This window comes from Scatophagus argus, chromosome 4 (genome assembly GCF_020382885.2).
Source record: "Scatophagus argus isolate fScaArg1 chromosome 4, fScaArg1.pri, whole genome shotgun sequence".
NCBI lineage: Eukaryota > Metazoa > Chordata > Actinopteri > Scatophagidae > Scatophagus > Scatophagus argus.
Genome location: NC_058496.1, coordinates 6,264,729 through 6,285,157, shown reverse-complemented (window position 1 = coordinate 6,285,157; position 20,429 = coordinate 6,264,729). Strand labels below are relative to the sequence as shown.

General features: G+C 42.3%; 2 protein-coding genes across 2 annotated transcripts; one reads left to right on the top strand and one right to left on the bottom strand.

The window, feature by feature from the left end:
• Positions 1-2,263: 2,263 nt before the first annotated feature.
• On the bottom strand, positions 2,264-4,573 carry c4h9orf85 (chromosome 4 C9orf85 homolog). Its single transcript, XM_046387116.1, has 4 exons — positions 4,189-4,573; positions 3,791-3,897; positions 3,244-3,357; positions 2,264-2,640 (listed from the first exon to the last, which is right to left on the bottom strand). The coding sequence occupies exons 1-4, from the start codon at positions 4,288-4,290 to the stop codon at positions 2,406-2,408; spliced, it is 558 nt and encodes a 185-aa protein (XP_046243072.1). The 5' UTR covers positions 4,291-4,573; the 3' UTR covers positions 2,264-2,405.
• Positions 4,574-4,793: 220 nt separating this feature from the next.
• Positions 4,794-20,010, top strand: abhd17b (abhydrolase domain containing 17B, depalmitoylase). The gene is made up of 4 exons (XM_046387115.1): positions 4,794-5,310; positions 6,641-7,117; positions 16,761-16,940; positions 17,347-20,010. The coding sequence occupies exons 2-4, from the start codon at positions 6,651-6,653 to the stop codon at positions 17,564-17,566; spliced, it is 867 nt and encodes a 288-aa protein (XP_046243071.1). The 5' UTR covers positions 4,794-5,310; positions 6,641-6,650; the 3' UTR covers positions 17,567-20,010.
• The last annotated feature ends 419 nt before the right edge of the window (positions 20,011-20,429 follow it).

Genomic DNA, 20,429 nt, shown 5'->3' with positions numbered 1-20,429 from the left:
ATCCCAAAGATGTTGGATGGGGTTGAGGTCAGGACTCTGTGTGGGCCAGTCAAGTTCTTCCACATCAAACTCATCCAACCATGTCTTTATGGAGCTTGCTTTGTTTACTGGGGCTCAGTCATGCTGGAATAGGAAAGGGCCTTCAACAAACTGTTGCCACAAAGTTGGAAGCACAGCATTCGTGGATCAGCGGTTAGGGTGTCGGACCCGTAACCGGTGGATCGCTGGTTCGATTCCCCGTCCCGGTGTCCATGGCTGAGGTACCCTTGAGCAAGGTACCTAACCCCCACTGCTCCCCGGGCGCTGCACGCGGTCGCCCACTGCCCCGGGTTTGCTGTGTGTGTGTGTGCACGTCACTTGGGTGGGTTAAATGCAGAGAACAAATTTCGTTGGAGTGAGTTCCCTCCAATGACAAAATATGTCACTTTAATCTTTAATCTTTAATCTTGTCCAAGATGTCTTGGTATGCTGAGGCATTAAGCGGAAGTCTGTCCTTACCCTGCAGTCAAATGAGAAACTAATATGTGTAACAATAATCATTTTGTGGTGTTGCTGATCTTGTCCCCACACCAAACAGAACATCCAAAGTGTGACAGTAATAAAGGTTTCTTGTGATATACCCCATGTAGACTCATATAGTTTATTACTTTATAATTTAAAAGAAACAAAATAGAGAGTACAGTACAGTGTTGTGCCTCATAGCACTACTGCGCCGTAGAAACTACTGCACACAAAACATTTTACGTTACATCATAAATTCTTTGAGTTTCAAGACATTTATGTTCACAGAACTTTATTTTAACATTTTGATTTGAAATTACGGGTTTGTTTGCGCTTCCTACAAAGACAATTGTATGTATTGGAGAAACTGTAGACAGAAACTGGCACAGCTGTTTCCAGATAATCACTGTGTCTCTTATGTTTGTTGAAATGAAGTGGAAACAGGTCATCGTTTTGGCAGGCTGACTCGTGGTTATTACACAGAAACTACTACAAGTGTGGTGAATTTTCAGTATTAAATTATGGTAATTCCCAATTTTGGCTTCCCAGAATTGTCACGGTTTTTGAAGGTATTACGCTAATGCATAGTTGCCAGTAATATTCTGAAAACATCCACCTGTACTACCTCATTATTATCAGGTTTTTACCCCATCATTGTCCATGTGTGGGAGGTGAGGAGGTCCGTTCAACGCTGCTTGCAGCTTTAATTGTAGTTATATTGCTTCCTGTCACTGCCTAATGTTATCTTCTGATCACTGCTTTAATTTACTGTATAAAAGTGCTTACATTTAAGTCATTGTGGGTCAATTCACCAAATCAGGTCTGTGTCTACAAGCTGTGCCCTGTTTCAATAAACTCATATCACAACAGCAAACCTCTGAACAGGACTTGAATGATTTTTCTTCAACACAAGTTGCCCGGATCGTTCAGGAAACCAATTAGATGTGACAGACTCCGAGTTAACATCAGGAGAAAATGCTGAACTCCCAGTCATGAGTGTGTAAGCAGAACAAAGCCATGTGAGAAATACATCACACGCTAAATACATGGGAATCCTCATGGATTAATCCATCTACATGACATGACATCTGATGTTCTAATGAGGAAGTGAAGCCTGAAATATTGCCACATTCATATAAATTTCACAAGCCCACATGATGAATGAAAACATGTGTTCACTTCAGAGGGAAGCACTCTTTTCGATGTAACTCTCGGTTATTCTGGGATGGGACGCGTGACAAGCTGCAAAGGAGAACTTAATGTACAGTCATTTTCTGCAGGAAAAATAATCTGGTATATTTACTATCTCAACGCACTTAAATGACTAACCACAGAATACATTTTTTGTTATATTAATATGTTTCCAATATTTAGCCTTTCTGTAATCACTCATATAAATGCAGTCCAAAAATATTTCTCATCATCACACAATACAATTCAACATCATCACAAGCTCCAAAGCCTCCAAAATGACATTACAGTTCAATGAACAGTTTCAGCAAAAACTGAACATTATAACCTTCCTGAAGGCTGGATTTATTGCAGGGCTGATCTGTGCAGACTGCATTCGTTTTATTTAGGTGCACCTAATAAACTGGCAATTGAGTATAAATGCACTTGACAGGGTCAATATTTTAGAATTGCTGCCTGATATCCTGGCAAAGACTCCACTTTTGCTTTTAGTGTAGCTGGCAGGCCTCTCTTAGCTCAATTATCATAAAAGGAAATGATAGCCGGGATTATGAATTTAAAATAAAGATACACCATGTAAAATCTTTTTAATACATCACACACAGACACACACGTATGCACAGTATATTTCAAAGCACTTATTCATCTTACTTGTTTTGCACATGTTTAAAAAAAAAAAAAGTCAATTTGTAAAAAGAGTCCATTCATTGTCTTTAGTCCTTAACGTTGACTCGAGAGACATCTGGGAGCACATCAGACTTGTTCTTTGGTTCTGGGTCATCATCAAAATCCTCTCCTTCATCATCATCGTCTCCAACGTCACTTAAGTCATCATCATCATCATCACTGTCCAAGTCATCCACGTTCTTCCTCTCCCCCAGCCCATGTCCTTTATTTCTTTGTCCACCGTCTTCTTCTTTCTGTTTCTGATCCACTTGTGAGTTTACTCTGTAAAGTAAGCGTAAAACAAAATGAGGTGGCGCCATCAAGGGGAAGCAAAATAACAAAACGCATAGCCGGCAAGTTGCCTCTGAGCACCCATCACTGTTGTTTTGATGTGGCGCTGCAAGATTTTCAATGGCGCCATTCAGCTACCCCTCAGGCCTCGTTTTTTATGTCATAATGTAACTAAAGAAATACATGAAATGTAAAAGACAGAAGCTAAAGTGCTGTCAGTAATTTAAGTGATTTCTATGAAATGAGTTGTAATGTATCTTGTTGTCCACAAGAGGGCAGAGTTGCAGCAGACTTGCATACTTAACCGTCAATGCCTGACTATGATGAAAAATATAAATCTTGTAAACCCCATGAAAAGATTTGATCCTGCCTCCAGATAAAAAGCACATGTATCACAGTTCTTGCAATCATTTCCTTCACAATGAGAGGGAAGACTTCATATGAATGGATTCTTAACGAGTCACTAATGACAATGTGGGCAAAAAAAACCCCGTAAAATTGGCTGCATTAAAAGCAGATTTTCTCAGTATTAAAGAGAAAGGTTAATGATTGAAGTATTATGCATGTATGAATCAACACAAATCACACACTCACGGGATAACGATGTCCTCTTTCTTCCCACACTTGCAGCAGATCTGTAGCTGAAGAGAACAGGGCTTGCAAATGATGTGATACGCATCCTTCACAGCCTTTTGAGAGCACTTGACACTGAAAGAAAAAGAATGTATGCACGAATGTCATCAGCTGCTTTTGTCCCCGCATTAATTAAAACAGAAATAACACATGCAAAAAATTTCACTTTACTGCACATACAGTGTAATACACCTGCAAAGCCTGAATGACTCTGTACTCTTGCTCCTTTTAATCAGAGTCTGCCTCACTGAGAAATTCTGGGAGCATAAAGCAATACCTTAAATCTTATAGCCCATAATAATTTTATAATGATATAAATGGGGGAAATAAAGCAAATCTTAGCTGTTGCAAAATTGTAACTTGCAGGTGTCCTGGCTGAATTACAAACAGGCTGCCAAACTATCTGAAAAGTGTGATTGTAACGCATGCTGATTCTCCTGCTTTGTCGATTACTCATTGATCACTTGCTGAGATGAAATTCATGTTTGCTGTACCCAACAGAACTCACCATTTTCTGGGCTGTGTGAGTGACTTGTATTTGTTGTACTTCACTTTCCACTCAAGAACATCCTTACAGTGTTGACAGAGCCCATCATGGGTCAGCGATTTGGCCTTCTGCAGTTAGGATCGCATAATGAGAGACATGGTGGAAATAGTAAACCTTAACGTGAACACACGGCTTTGACAAAACAGCAAGTTGTGAGGGCATTATCACGGACAATGGTGATGACAAACTGCTTGAATTAGAAATGGTGTCCTTTTAGAATTGCTATGGACACAGAAAAGTTAAAAACCTGCTTTTTTTCTCTCCACACAACTCTATGGCTATATGCAACGTCACATTAATTCAGTTAAGTTCTTCATCTACGCAGGCTAACGTTAAGCTAATAAAAGTTTCACACACACCTTCACTTGAGCAGTCGCTCCGTACTTGTCGTTTTTGAAGGCAACGGTGTTTTGATGCCTCTGGCCTCGCGACCGAGATATATTACCTTTCTGAGAGCTCATCTTATTTTCCAGTCTTTAGTTGGCCTCCACATATCATGTGGGTACACAAATCCAAAAGCATGCCTGAGAAAGAGCGAGGATACTAACCCGGAAGAAGTACGAGCACGCCAGCCAACGTCATTGACGTCAAAACAGACACACTCCACTTTGAAAAAAAATAGTTATAATAAATCAAGACAAAGAGTTGTTTGTTGAAATAAACATATGAAAACGGATCTCAACATTTTAACACATTGACAAACACGCTTAATAACAGTTAAAGGTCAATGACGTCACCTGATTGGACTTTAGAAATACCTTGATCGTTTCTGATTGGACTGAGTCTCTCAATAGTAATTTTTCATTGGTTCTTCTAAGCGTCAATCAAAACATTAGGTCACCACTCTCAGGCGCGTACAGCAACCACCCACAAATTTCCACACTTTGTGCCATTGGTTGACTCGTTTCAGCAGTCTGTTTTCTATTGGCCCACACAGCTGTCAATCACACCCTATCCGTCTTCAGGAGTTAAGATAGCAAGCAGAGCGATATTCACAACGAAAGCGGTGATGTTTGGGAGGTTGGAGACACTGCCGTGAACTGTTTGGCACCGCCACGGACGTGTGACAAGAATTAAGTTAATTTTATACCTTTATTGAATTTTTCCATGTCGCTGCTGAGCCGCATAGGCTTGAGTGTTTTGCATGAATCGATCTCGTTATCATTCAGGACCATATGTTGAGACAACCGAGAGAAGGAAAAGAAACAACAGTTTCGGAGGGTGTCTGGACCGGAGGACGAAGCGGCTAGCTAATAGTAACTCACAGCTGTGGTGCCAAGAGGGATATGCACACGCAAAGTGACATCGCTTACTAATAGGACACGGAACAGAGGATAATCTGGCCAAGGATAGCTTTGTCAATCTCCTGGCGTCGAGAAGAAGATAAATTAGTTGTCTTGGTGCGAAGATAACGCCTAACTACGGCGACGGTGGCCAGTACTGTCGCCTCAAAATAGAAAGAAAACAAAACAACCGTCCAGGTAATGTTGAGATCATTTCTCCGTTCAGTGTTCAGTGTTGATAAGGAACATCCGTGTGTTGCTGGCTAATTGGCCGGTAACACTTGGCAATAAAGTGTGTCTCGCCACTGGATGTTAAATCTCCACAAACCAGATTCATTGTAATTTCGCTGAACACATTTCTGCCTCCACCATTTTACAGTAAATCGCTGCTGGGCTCCATTCTGTCTCCGTGGCTAGAGATTATGGACTATTTCGGGGAATATGGGAAGCAAATACCCTCTACTGTGTATTTTGCTGTTGCGTGCTCCTTTGGGATGCCACAGCATCCTGCAAAAGTGGCAATCATAGATTACAAGTGGATATATAAAGTGTTCACCCAAGATCATCTTTAGATGAGTGACACACACAGGTAATTAAGCTGATGTGACTGTGTAATCAAGAAGTGATTTTTGGATTCACGTGTGTGTTGAAGTGGCCAGCCACTTTTATTGTAAAACTGTTTCTCATCAAGACAAAGGACCATTCATAACAAAGTTGTTGAAAGTTGCTAATCAGGTAGGAGGCTAAAGTATGGACCAAGAGGCGGTTGCAAAGCCGTACCTCATTTTGAGTTGGTATAGATGGCATTAGAGGCTGTCAACGTTTGCTACCTATGTGCTTCATTGTTCATAGTTCATTAGAGGCTTTTAAGTCACATCCCAACAGCATAAAACTGTCATAACTTGACCGTGATCTGCTTCCATCTGTTAAGAAGTAAACGTGTAGCTACACGGACTCAAATTCCAAAGCCACCCATCATGAGAGCTGGCCACTGTGATTCAAAAGCCACTGGAATATCTAAAAGGTAACCTCAGGTGGGGCTCCAGGTGCAGGGTGAAACCAGAAAGCCTTTTAAGTCAATATGTCTGAGTGCTGGTGGAGCCAGTCAGGGTAAGGGCTTTTTTTTCGCTCTTGTTTTATAAATCTCGCTGAAGAGAGCAATCCATTATGGAGTGAAATTGTGATAGTGTATTTTAAAAAAGGAACGCAGCCTGGCTATAGCCCTCAGTCTTGGAAACTCCCTGTTTTGAGCTTAACATAGACAAGTGTTTATATTCTTGAAGAGAACATGATTCATTCAAGACTTCTGTGGCATCAATTTGCTCTTGTGGTATTTTCCTTGTGATCAGTCTGCAGGGGATGCTGTGGCAGATTAGTTTGAGTTGTGTGAGAGGAAAAAAAGAGATGTAGCCTTTCAAACAGCATCTGCACTCTCTTATTCGTAGTTTTCAAAGGGATTTCTTACATCTGATATGCTGTTGAAATGTGTTTCTTTCTTTTTTGACCATCGTCACTCTATCTGTCACAGTGTTTTGAGGATGAACCACTTATCCCTCAGCGAGCTATGTTGCCTGTTCTGCTGTCCACCGTGCCCCAGCAAGATCGCCTCTAAGCTGGCCTTCCTGCCCCCAGAGCCCACCTACAGCCTCATGTGTGATGAGAGCGGCAGCCGATGGACGCTGCACCTCTCTGAGCGGGCCGACTGGCAGTACTCTTCCCGTGAGAAGGACGCCATTGAGTGTTTCATGACACGTACGTCAAGAGGGAACCGCATTGCCTGCATGTTTGTCCGCTGCTCGCCCAACGCCCGCTACACACTATTATTCTCCCATGGAAATGCAGTGGACTTGGGCCAGATGAGCAGCTTCTACATTGGCCTTGGATCACGTATCAACTGCAACGTCTTCTCTTACGACTACTCGGGTTACGGGGCCAGTTCTGGGAAACCCTCTGAGAAGAACCTGTACGCTGATGTAGACGCTGCCTGGCAGGCACTCCGGTCACGGTAAGGACAGATGATGATGATGGAGGGAAGAAGGGAGAACCTGTACACAGCTGTTGCCATAGGCTGTAGAGAAAGGATGCAGCGATCGATAAGTGATGATCTATGCATTGATATTAGATTAACTGAATAGCAGAACCTACGCTGAATACTGGTTGCAAAATAAAGCCTAAATGTAAGTCCTTTAGGCAAAAAGGAAAGTAAAAACCTTCCGGGACAGTGCACAAGAATAGTTCTAGTCGGAGTAGTTTTTGTAATTTTTCCTCTACATGTTGCAAGTCATAAATTAAGCTGTCAGCTGTGTACACACTGAGGACAGTAGTATTAATAGCAGCTATCTGTGCACGTCATTCTTGTTAACAGCTTTGCATTTGCAGTTAGATATGATGTAGTAACGACAACATCAACCCTCCTTTGTTTTCTTATGCTGTGAATGTCTACAGCTGTGGGGGGATTTGGCAAAGTGCACATGGACAGTTGAAATACAGCCTAAAGAAACCAGGCTGATGTTGGTTGATGTGGAAAATCACAGACATGAAGGGATAACAAAAAGAGCTGGGAGAGGTGAAGATGTGAAGAGCCTCCTGAAGGAGCTGGGCGGAGGAACAGATTGACTGGGCCTGATTTAAAATCTTGGGTGGAGATGAGGAATAGTGGGATGACATGATGTTCTCGTAGGCGATAATAAGGAGCGTGGTTTCTATGATTATGTTGGCCAGCCATATGTAGGTGTGAGTGGGTGCTCTTCTGCATCTTTTTGCTCTGCAGGCTGTGAATAGCCTGATATTTATTGGCCGATATTCAACCTCAGCTGATCTACAATCTATATCTGTGATTGCCCAGCTGATAAAATGTTCATATTCAGTGTTGACGATGTTTTAACCAAATATATAGATATTATAACCAAACGTTTGTTACATTGATAAATAAATAACAAATAAATCTCTTAGTATTTGGCAGTATATCACAGTTTTTAAGTCCTTGTGATGCCTTTTTCATAACTGGTATCTGTCCAAAATCCAATATCATTTATCACAACTTAGTGCAGGCAAGAACTCTCGGCGTCAGTCTCTCCCCACGGATGTTCATCAGTCTGTCTGTTTAACCCCATGTCTCTCTCTCTCACTTCCTTCTGTCCGTGTTTAACCTTAGCGTCATCTCCTTCTTTTGTCTTTTTGCAACACCATCGTCATTGTATCCCACGTCTTGACAGCTGGTTTTCCAGGAGACAGGCCGCAGATGTCGGCCACATACATTTAATGCACATATGTGGAGCTGGAGCATTTAGTTAAGTAAATTAAATAATCGCTAATTTGAATGTGTGATTTGAAGACGACACCTTGGGTTTTGGGAAATTGTGATAGACGTTTTGACAGTTTTCTCTCATAGATTTAATTGAGGAAATATTTTATGAAATTAAATTAAATTATTGAAAAGAACTGTTACTTAAACACGTACTGTTCATACATGTAAGATCATTTTTCTCTGCACAGAAGACACACATCCACACACACCGATTCTTACTGAGAGCAGGACGTGGAGTGTACAATGTTTATGTGTGTGTGTGTGAGTGGGAAATGATGTGACCGTCATATATGTGCCTTCTTATTTATGGAAATAGGGGTGGGGGGAGGGTGAATAAAAGTTCATCCAGTAGGCCTGGTTGTTTTTATATACTTCCTGTTAGAGGACAAACAAATGACTGAGAGAGGAGATGGGAAGCGGTGGCTCGGGAAAACTAAAAAGGCTGGAGCAGAAGAGCCAAACGGGTGTAAATCCACCACAGAAAGAGAAAAGAACCAGACTTCTAGTGTGGAGTGCTCCTCCTGTGTCTGCGCTGATGTGGGTGTTTTGTATGTTCCTTCGGAGGTAAATGAGGGTGTTGGCACTGCATAACTGCTGATGAATAACACTGGTAGGGCCACTTACAGCAAAATGTTAATGTTTCTTAGCTGCCGACCCTCGCTGTGAACCTCTCTCAGCACTTCTTTTACATTTTACACCGTCCACCAGCTCACAGAACGTACTGAACAGCTTTCTCTAAATAAGGGCCTTTATATAAGGAAGCTGGCAAGTTAAACAGGAAACTCTTGATCATAAAGGTTCTGCACACAGGAAATAGGCCACTGCTGCAAAGAAGAACCTGCTTTTCTGGTGGCTTGTTGTGTGTGTGTGTGTGTGTGTGTGTGTTGGATAAAATACATTCCATTGCTGTAGTGTTTCTGTCACTTGTGTTTCTAGTTTAGCATATTTCATCGCCATGCAAACAGTTTTACCGAAGCTTTAGTCGTGATGTCAAATGTGACTGGAAAGAAAAGAATCATTTCTTCTGAAATCCGCTCTTTCTGTTTTCTCTCTCATACACAGCGCCAGACTGCTTGAAAGAAAAGGGAGAACTTATTGCTTCTGTGTTGTCCTGTTCTTAATGTGCTTTTTGTCCCCCTTTTTGTTCTTATTTTCCCACTCACTCACAGTATTTTTGTTAATACACCAGGGAATCTTCTGCTCCCACACAAAATCGTGACCAGTGCAGAAATTAGCTATGACAATCTGATTGCGACAAAACTTAACAAATTACAATTGCTAATATGTGTGTGGGGCAGTTGGTGGTGTTCTTGACTTAAATGCAAAACCTAACTGTTCGTGACATCTCTTTATGTGCGCTCAGATAAAACAATTTGCATGGTGTAACTTATTCCTGCATACTGCGTGGCCCAGGATCGGTCTTTGCTGTGTGTAGAGATGCATGAGTTTGAAAATCTTTTACCTCTAACTCATCTATGATCTTTTGACTTTATTACAGTACAACTCTTCTAGTTTAATAATTCATACTCTAGCTGTAATGGTATGTAGATCTAAAAAACACAGATTTATTTATGCAATGAGTCTTGATCACAGTGTGATGCATGTTGCGTCCTGCATGTGATCACATGTGACTCAAGTGGGCAGACTATTAGTGGATTGTCTGAATAACTGAGGTCATGGTCCAAATCCTCATTCTAACCACCTAATTTGTTTAGACCAACTTAACTTTTGCGCCTCACTCAGATGGATATTTGCTTACTAGATTTACTGAAGGCAAGCAAGCAAACTGTTTTCGTACATGATGTTAATCAGCTGTTTGGCAAAAAAGGGAAGAGCAGACCTTTTCGGGATCAGCTTGGCGCATACAGGGTGATTGGTATAACTTGGTATTCAAGAGGACTCAGCTTGCGTGCCTTGTGGGCGAGACTGAGTTCCATCCATCAGATGAATGAGTGCTGGTTGTTTCTTTTGTTGTTGTCTCTGCTTCGCCCTGTTGTGCTTTCACACAGCTGCAATTACGCTGTCTATCAGCTTTAATAATGCACAAATACACACAGTGACCACAACGCACACTACGGTTTGGGAGCAGGTCATGAGACACTGACACAATAAAGGGTTTCTGTTCAGTTTTTTGTGTGTGATTCTTCATACTGGAGTCAGTTTTGCGATGTGATGGGGAATGTGTGAATGTTTCGACACTGTGTGCCACGGAGAGGAGTTGTTCTCATTCATGTCAAAAAGGCAATAATAGACATGGAATACACACACTGTCATCTCAGCTGTGCTGCCCTGTGTTGTCGCCAGCACATCACTAATAAAGTGTTAGTGAGGCTAAATCATCACACATAATAACACGCTCAGAAGCTGTAAGTCCGAATGCCAGTTCGTCGAGCTGTTTCTTCTTCTGCTGGTGCCACAGAAGCTTAAAACAAAACATATCTGCGTAGTGCTATGTGGGGATCTCATTTTCATAAAAGGGTAACGTTAGAAGATGTTATGACGATTAAAAAAAATGACACTCTGAAGGAAATTGAATAATTAAAATAGAAGTACAGTTTAGTTTCTCTGGATCCACTTTGCACACTTTTATGGCTTTAAGCAAATGACGAGCTTCAATGTAAAACTTGTAATATCACCACGTTGGAGTTGCTCTTTGTGTCTGCGAGGGCTCAGCTGCCCTCCCGTTACGGTATGTACTAATCTTCCCACTTTCAGGACCGTTAACACACTGCTTACGTTGCCACACATCAGACTTTCTTTGTCGGCAATACTCTGCAACTTCCACCAAACCGATGGCTTCATACCACCCCAACAGACACTTCAGTTTCAAATTAATCCTGTACTTCTTTACAGCCATTCAGGGCTAATTGCAAGCTAATAACTAGAGTTAAAATGTGGGACTTGAAGGCACAAAATTACAAGTTATGGGGGCTTTATTAACAGAAAATAGGGTTGGGGGAGTCTCATGCATATTAATATTTTTGTCCTTGCATGCTTTTCTGCTTTTGTATGTTCATAAGCTTTTTAGTGTTGGATCCTCAAAGCTTAGTGTAAATGAGTTTCTTATTATCTTCCTTTTTGACTCAGCCTTCTGCGTTTGATGGTTTGAGGGCTGTGCCAGATTCATAATTGACTGTCTGTGATGTGACAGAGAGAGGGTACAGCCCAGCTTTTTGACCCCGCAGAACATGAATCAACTACACCGTGTTTATCACATCAAAAGCCCGCTCTGCATGGCCTCACATCAGTCCGGTGCGCACATCCCTCATACACATCGCTCGTCTTAGATCAGGCGCACAGCCTGAAGAAGGCCTCCAAACCATTTCACTTTCTCTTGCTTGTTGCGCTGTGCCTTTTTTTCCTGATTATTTGATATTTTGAACGCACCAGATCCTGTCCTTTTCTGCTCGTGATTCAGCAGTCAGCAAATTCAGCTTCTCCCGAGTGTTGACACGCTTGCGTAGGCTGTGGTCACTCAACTCCCCTGTCATATGACAGAGGGCAGCCACCTGTCACTGCGCTGACAGTCTCACCACCAAATAGCTCGACTGCTCCTGCGTTGTTCCGGCTCCCATGGATGGGGCACTCCTTTCACCTGAGTCCGGAAGTGGGCCAGAGGGTTTAGTAATTGTATGAGTCAGCAGGTTTACACACTCACGCGGCCTCCCTTATCATACTAAGGATTACTCATGCTAATAGAAGAATGGGTCAGGTGTGCTGTTTGTTGCTCTGCGTTAGAAGAAATGAGACGCCATGAGGAAAATGTGGTGGGTTTTGAGTGAAGAGTGACCAAGCTGACAAAAGCCATCAGCCCACTTTCTCGCTCTCTCTCTTATGTGTGTGTGTGTGTGTGTTTTCACTACAGAATGGCACTGTATTATTTTCCTTTCCCTCTGAGGTGGAGGCGGGCCAGCAGTCAATCCTGCTAGTCTAATATTGAGTGGTAGCCTAGCAACCAATTTCCAATGAGCTTTCAGATCGTGGTCTATCCGCACAATGGCCAATGAAAACAAAAAGGAAAATCTCACTTCCTGGTCAATCATCTTGTATTGATCTGAGTCAAAAGCACTCTGTCTTCTTAGAAGTTCAATAGTGGGGAGAAATTCTCACAAACACGGACACAGGGAGGCAACCGACCGTGTCCATGAACTGTTTACTTTCTCTTCGCTTCAGTGGCAGTTATGCCGATGGGACCTGTAGACAAAGGCTGCTGTGTCTGTTAAGTCAGTAGGGTGGACTGCAATCACTCACCTGACTTTCCTTAGCACAGAGCAACTGTAGCAGCACTTAGTGATGGTACTTGTTGATTATATAATTAGACCCCAACATGTATTTATTTCCGGACATATCTGAAGTATACAATGGAAGGAGATGAGTAAGAAGGTGCTAAGCATGATAATGGATCATTGGAAAGCTTCAGTGAAGGATCCCCCTGCTGTAGTGCAGATGGTAGCCTAATCGGTTGAAAATGCCTCTACATATGTTCAGGATATCCTAAAATATCTGTTAGTCATAGTGACTGTTATGGGATGAGAATATTTTTGGTCTTCAGGGAGCAAAAGGTGGGCAGCCAAGAGGGAGCGAGAGACGGAGAAGGGGAACGAGGGAGGATGTGATGCATAATAGATTGGATTTGTGTCAGGACACTAAATTGATGAAGGTCTGGGGGAGGGGTGTAACCATGGAGCATGGCTGGCTACTTCTATTCAAGCTGAAATGAAATGGAGTAAATTGTAGGCTAGTGTTGTAGGCCGGTCAGAAGGGGGTTGCATCTTGTGTACATCTGGGTTGGTCGAAGCCTGTCGTAAGGTCGTTTTAAGCCTAGTGCAGCTGTATATCTGCACTGCAATTGTTGTCCTCTTTGCACTGCCTTTCCTGAATGTGTCAGCAAAGCCCCAGCAGTGCATCTCACAGTGCCAAGGTAGTGGGGTGGGTTGGTGGTTAACGACCTTGTTGTAAGTGGAAGGTCACAGAGTCAAACGTTGCATTATTCATTGTGTTTATATGTGTGTCCTTGAGCAAGACACTCCTACTTCTACAATGTTGCTATAAAGATGTAAACAAGGGCTGGATGACATGATAACATTTTCCAGCTGTCCACCTTCTGACCCTTTTGTTTCGGGATTTTTTTTAATACATTTCACAGACTCTTAGCTCTTTTTGGTCTAATAAACAAACAAAATAAAGTCACGACATGTCAAGAAATGGAATATTCTTACATTACACCCTGTGAAATTTTAGGGTTCTCTGTTGTACCAAACTAAGAAGAGCTGACTTGCCTTGTAAACACATCATAAAACACTGATTGTACCAGATTATTGTCTCAAACTCATCTCTATTCCCCGTACAGGGCAGGCCAGAGCAAAGAAACAGCAACTACATCAAACAACACAAAGTAAAAACATGCAGTTAGACAAGTTGTACAAAAAAAGGACATACAAAACACACACACAAACAACACCTACACACCTACCTACCGGTCAGTGCAGAGCTGGGCAGTATTTAACATTTTAATTTGGTTTTTCAAGTGCTGGGTGAAATGGGATGGTACAGCCTTGCGTAGGGGATATTCTGGATGATCTAATAGAATTTAGTCGGCTACCTGGTTAGCTTGCTGGACCAGAGTCTGTTGCAAGCAGCCACTTTCATCGTTCTTCAGATTCATTCCATTGATTTACCAAAATAAAATGATAAAAAATGACCCACCCAATAAATTAAAAACCAAGGACAACTGGAAATGGATTCAGCCAATCACATAATCAGTCTGTTTGTCCAATCAGCCTTAATGTGGTTAAGTCTGGGGAAAACCCTGCTGTATTTATTTTCATATATCCATTCACGTGATGACCAAACTGTCGGATGGTTTCGGTTTACCTTCCTTGTATTGACAGTAACATCAATGTGTGGTGAGTGTTTATGCGTCTAAGATTGGCCAGGCTTTAGTGGCCTGATATGTTCAAGTACACTGACTAGATAAGCATGAACAAAAGGAGATAAGCCCAAGCAAATGGTAACAGCAGATTAAGGATTACACTGAAAAACCATAAACAGCAGATTGTTGTGACAACAAACCTTCAGGCACTGCTTTGCATTATTCGACAATTTGGTGGAGTTTTAAGATCTAATTAAACACTCATTCACATACGTAATCGAACAACCCTCTTGCAGTTTATGGTAATGCCTCCTGGGTGGAGTTAATATTGAACAGCTAAGTGGCAGTCATCTCACAGATCAGCTGACATCTGCTGTCAAGCACGAGTGGAACTTCAGTATTGGAGGGCATATCTGTCACTTCTGCTTCAGGCACTTGAGGAAATTCCCATGTCTCTCCTGAAACACACACACACACACACAAATAAACCTGATGGATTGATTACCGTCGGTCTTCCTTTTCAGATAGACTCTACTGCTCGTGAGGGAGAAAATTGGGTTTGATTTTTACAATTTGTTGCCCTCAGCCTCCGTTATTACCTACTTTATATACATTACATTGCCTGTTAACTGAGCTTAAGCATGGCAACTGAAAGGTTCTAGACAGGTCGCCTATTTTTTTTTTCTTTCCGTCACTGTTTTTTGTCAATATAGCAAGGAACCAGGAAGAGGTAGGACTCTTGCTTGTACACTCGTGATTGGGAGTGTAGATCGTCGTTGGGCGTCGTGCAGCCGTTAAGCGATGACGCTTTTTGTTTTAGACGTCAAAACCCTTGAGGCTTTTAAGGTTCTGGGAAAAGGGCTGGACTGAACCAAAGTGGATTCTCGATAACTGTGTGTTTTTTGTTTTTTTTATTTATTCTGATGACACATCATTGGGACTGAACACGCAGATGACATTTGCAAATTGTGAAAACAGCCAGTTTTTTTTCTGGTCTAATTGGACACTTCAGAAAGGTCGTTGTCACTTTTAGTGCAGTTTGTAGCAAGTTTGAAATTCTGGCTTCCTCCTCGTCCTCACTGTCCTTCATCTCCCTTAAATAGCTATGTTATGTTGTATAATTAAGATAAGCTTTCAGTCCACGAATTGTCATGCTCAGCCAGCCTTGAGCGTTAACGGTGCTCTTAACACCAAAGAACAATCTGCATTAACACTTTCCCTTTCCGTGCCAGTATTTTCACCCCTATTTTTACTCAAAGGCCAGCTGACACACCAACAATAAACAGTTCCTGAATTCCCGCTAATGACCGTCTCTGCAAACCAGGCTGTGTGTGTTCATGTACATTTCCTGGTGCTGTCCGAAGTGAATGTTCCTGCACTTAAGCCCGTTGCGCTTTCAGTGCAGTAGGACTACGTTAATGCAGGCTGTTCCTCTGCAAAGGTTGTGTTCGACTTGTGTCTGTGGACCTCCTTAATTGTACCCATCCATCCCAGCAGCGCAGAGTTGTGTCAGACTTTGGGGTTCATCTATTGTTCCTCACTGTGTATAACAGCAGTGCAGTGGCAGAGGCTGTAATGTTGAGCCTCTAGTTTTAGTGCAGCTAATTTTCATTATGGAGTAGAGTGGAGATTTTGTCAGGCTGGTCGTGGCTGTTTTACTACTTGCTGTCCAGCAGTAGAGACAGTGATGCAGTGTTCTCACAGTAGGCTTCAGGTGGTCAGCTGACTGCCTGTGTGCTGCTACAGTGGGTCACGTTCTCCATAATCAGCTGTGGAATGTCCTCTCTTCCCATTTTTTCTTTATTTCCCTTCCTCTGCTGGTTTCTCCCTCACCCTCAGTCCAGTATCAGTGTCTCTTCTGCTCTCTTTCTGCTCGTTTTGCTCTCGCTCCCCCGCCTCCCCTATGAATCACGAGACTACGGTGGTGGTCCTCTCTGCTCAGCTGCTTCGACAAGCTATGGAAAGCCACTGAACCCTGGCTGTTTCCCATCTTTGTGTGCTTGTTTTAGAGGACCGTATAATCACTGACTCACTGTGGCATGACGTTTCAGCTGATAATAGAGTATGAGTAAGCCTCGGTTAACACACAGGTGTGCTTGTGGAGCAGCGTGTGGGGCAAATGAGAGCGTGATAGGAGAGTAATTGCCTGTGTGAGTGTATTTATTGTGTGGTGTGTAAAAACCAGACCTCATGCGGTGAACCGTGATGATTAAGTTCATCTTTTACTACGAAAAGCACTTTGATCAACTTTAACACTAAGCAGCAAATGTTTTATTTAGCAATCAGCTGTTTTGCTGGCCAAGCTGCTGTTTTTTGTAATTAACAAAAGGCCTAACTGGAAGCCTGCCAGTGCCTGGAAAAGCTCGCAGAATTCACCCAAATATCTCTGGCTGCTAGCCCTGTTAGTAGTCCTATTTGAGATTAGGATATTCAGATATTTTATTCAGATATTCCGTGTCCTTCTTGCAGATATGGGATTCGGCCAGAGAATGTGATCGTGTATGGCCAGAGCATTGGCACCGTGCCCTCTGTGGACCTGGCTTCTCGCTATGAGAGCGCTGCTGTCATCCTGCACTCCCCGCTCACGTCAGGCATGAGAGTGGCCTTCCCCGACACCAAGAAGACCTACTGCTTTGACGCCTTCCCCAAGTGAGTGCGCCGCACGGACAGATGGCGTGTGTGAAAGCCGAGGCTAAAGGCATCACAAACATCCACAGAAGGGCACACAGCCTCCCTGCACAGACGTTCACATGCTTTCACAAGCAGCATTGCATGATTGAGTTTGCATCAGGGAAACACACACACAGAAAAGAAATTGTTAAATATGAACTTTAGATGTATCAGATCAATTCAAGGTGTTTTTCTCTCCTTAATGCTTGGAATATGCTCAGCAGCTCCCTCTGGTGGTCAGTTGACAAACCAGCTTTGCTCCATTTCTCTTTTAGTTTTTTCATGTTTATGATTACATTAACTCGAGCTCAAGTCTCATTTTTCACTTTGTCTGTATCACACAGCTCTACCTAATTGTCTGTATTCTTATCTTCTTATTCCAAAGCATCGACAAGATTTCGAAGGTAACGTCACCGGTCCTGGTGATCCACGGTACGGAGGACGAGGTCATTGACTTCTCCCATGGCCTGGCGCTGTATGAACGCTGTCAGCGTCCCGTGGAGCCGCTCTGGGTCGAGGGGGCCGGACACAACGATGTGGAGCTCTATGGACAATACCTGGAGAGACTCAAACAGTTCGTTGCACATGAGCTGGTCAATTTGTAGAGGAGCTGCGGGGGTGGGGGGGCACGGAGAGGGAAGAAGAGAAGAAAGCAGTGGTTTTCAGGAGAGGTTGAATGATGGAGAACAACTTAATCTTTTTTTTCTTGTGAAGTGATGCAGGTAGAAAGTGGTGTTTGTCTGTTCAGTGCTGACGTTTTGGTGGCAGGCTTCTCTCGTTGTGGAGCACCTCTCCCCCTCCACACCACCCATCCTTCGCCTCGGCCGTCCGCTCCACACGCTGCAGCTGTGAACTTTAAAGTACCCGTGGTTTTGTTTTGCTTTCAGGTTTTCTTTTTATCATGTTGAAAATTGCACATTGTGAAAGTGGGCGGATGAAAGAGGAATTAGACAAATGCACAGAAAACATACCTTACGTGCAAGCAGTATACCTGAGAGTGTGTGAGTGTGTCACATTTTTGCTGCCTTTTGACGTGGTCCATGGTACCAAACGGAGACCTCTGGTCAGATCCTGAAGCTTTTGAGAAACAGCCTTCCTACAAACTGGACCAGAGGTGGACCAGACTTTCTCTAATCCACCTGATCTCCATATGACTTTGAGGTCAGGTTTGGTCCCTCACACTGCAGTCACCATGAATCTTTTTTTTTCTTTTTTGATTACTGTTTATTATATTTTTTATATTATACATGATATTTGCACGAATCAGCTGTCACTGAAGAACTATACAAGAAAAACTGACATATTATCTAGCTGTGCCAGTGTTGCCAAATGTTTAGTACAATATATTGCAGAGACTTAGACAAAGAACAGAAAGAACACTGTACTACAAATAACATCTAGGAACATCTCCAAAGCTCTGTTAGCTGTATTTATTCTCTAATTCTCAGTTTAGTCTTAAAATGGTACAACTTAATGTTACAATCGAAGAGAATATGATGCAAGATGGGGATCAGTCAGCAGTTCAGGCAGTTCCAGCAGTGCCGGTTTAAAAGGCTGGGCCTGTGCATCGTTTGATCCTGACCTTGACAAAGGTGTGGATTATTTCTTCACAATATGTCTTTTGAAAATGTTAAAATGTTTCCCCAGCTCTTGCTTCAGAGTTCACCTCTTAAGTATTCTTGCTGTTGAGATCAGTATCACAGAGCTGCAGTCAGTGAAATGCTGGGACAAAATACCTGGCGCCTCTTTGGAGGTGACAGGTGTTCAGCTCGGTACAGCGACTCTTTGGATCCCAGTGCTGACAGTGTTTTCTTCTGTCTTTGGGTGTGACGATGTCAAGTTAAATAATGTAGTTAGTTGTTGCAGATCTCCTTATGTACCTGAATCAGATCTTTCTAGATGCATCTTTTTATACATGATACAAATTAAACTACTGTGACAGCAGCTGACGGTCTGTGCTCTGATGAGGACTTATACCACTAATGCCAATCTGGACTGAATGGAGACATTATTAACACAGCTGATGTCGACTCATTTTCAGTTCGGGAAGTTGTAGAGACAAAAAGTGAAGATGTTGTATTTTTTTAAGTTATTGAGAAGCATTTACTCCAGTACATTTGAGCTGAAGAATGACTCCAGCCTTCTTAGTACGTGCGCTGGGACTGTGGGTTTTGTTGGCGTTAAGTGGCTCAGCATTAAAGGCCTCCATCACGGACAGATTGTTTTGGTTTTATTATATCTTTTTTCCTGCATGGTATTTTTAGATCCATTGTTGTCTGTTGATTTGCCCTTTAATGCTGAGTGAGGCAAAACAAAACATTAGCCGACTGATGACTCCATTAAGGCACTGTTGGAGCCCTGGAAAGCAAATGTCAAAGTGCTACTGCATGCCATGAATGGCTACTTTCTCTTATGTTTTATGCCTGTATAACGAACACAGAAACAAATAAGAAATCTCAATGACTCATTTTCTTGTGGGCATTTTTAATGCCCGTATTACACTTGAGCCTGTGTTCACAAAAGGGGTCAAATACTGTTGGTAAGTAACAATTAACCAATAAGCCAATAGGTGCTACTGTAAACTTTCAGGTTGAGAGGAAGCAACGACACCTTGAACTGACCAAGATCCAGATCAGGACTGGTAGCTGTTTGGCAGGTGATGGTCTATTATGAAAAACAACATTTTTTTTTTCCACAACTCATTTGTCTTACAAAACAAGGTTTGCTTTGTTTCATTTTCACTTTGTAAATAATATTTGTACCAATTTCATGTACTGTTGTCATTTTTTCTTTTACAAGCTTTTGTCATCATCTCTCAGCTCTCACTTCTCTACATCTTGATATGACAGCTGTTGGACCACGGTAGACCATCGTCTTGTCTTTTCAGATGATCTTTGTACCATTCACTTTGACTAATGTCATCTCTCTGATTTGATTAGATTCATTTTGTATAGCATATTTCAATACAGAAGAAACTTATATGTAATAACAATATTAATATAGTAATTCTAACATGGATAGAGAAAATAAAATGGTATTTGAGAAGCAACCCAACTTGTGACTTTTTTTTTTTTGCTTCATTTTTGTTTTGTGTTATAACTTTAAATTGTCTAAAGGGAGGGGACACATTATCAAACAACAGCCCTGCACCAAATATTATCTTTGCATTATCTTTGCGGGTCAGATGTATTTAAGAGGATGTGTTGTAGTATTACTGCATGTTGTTCATAATACTTCACCATCTTGGTCAGGGTAATATGGCTGAGATTTCACTATTCTGTGCCTCCTTGAGTGCCTCTTCAGTCACAGCTGGAATACGTACCATGTCAGGACCTTCCCTCCTCTGCTCTCATCTGAGGAGGGAGGGACTAATACGTGAGAAGAGGAGGCAAGGAAAGGGACTGAGGGTGTACAAACAGAAATCAAAAGAAGGATACAACTCTGTGGTGATGAGGCACACAGTTTGTT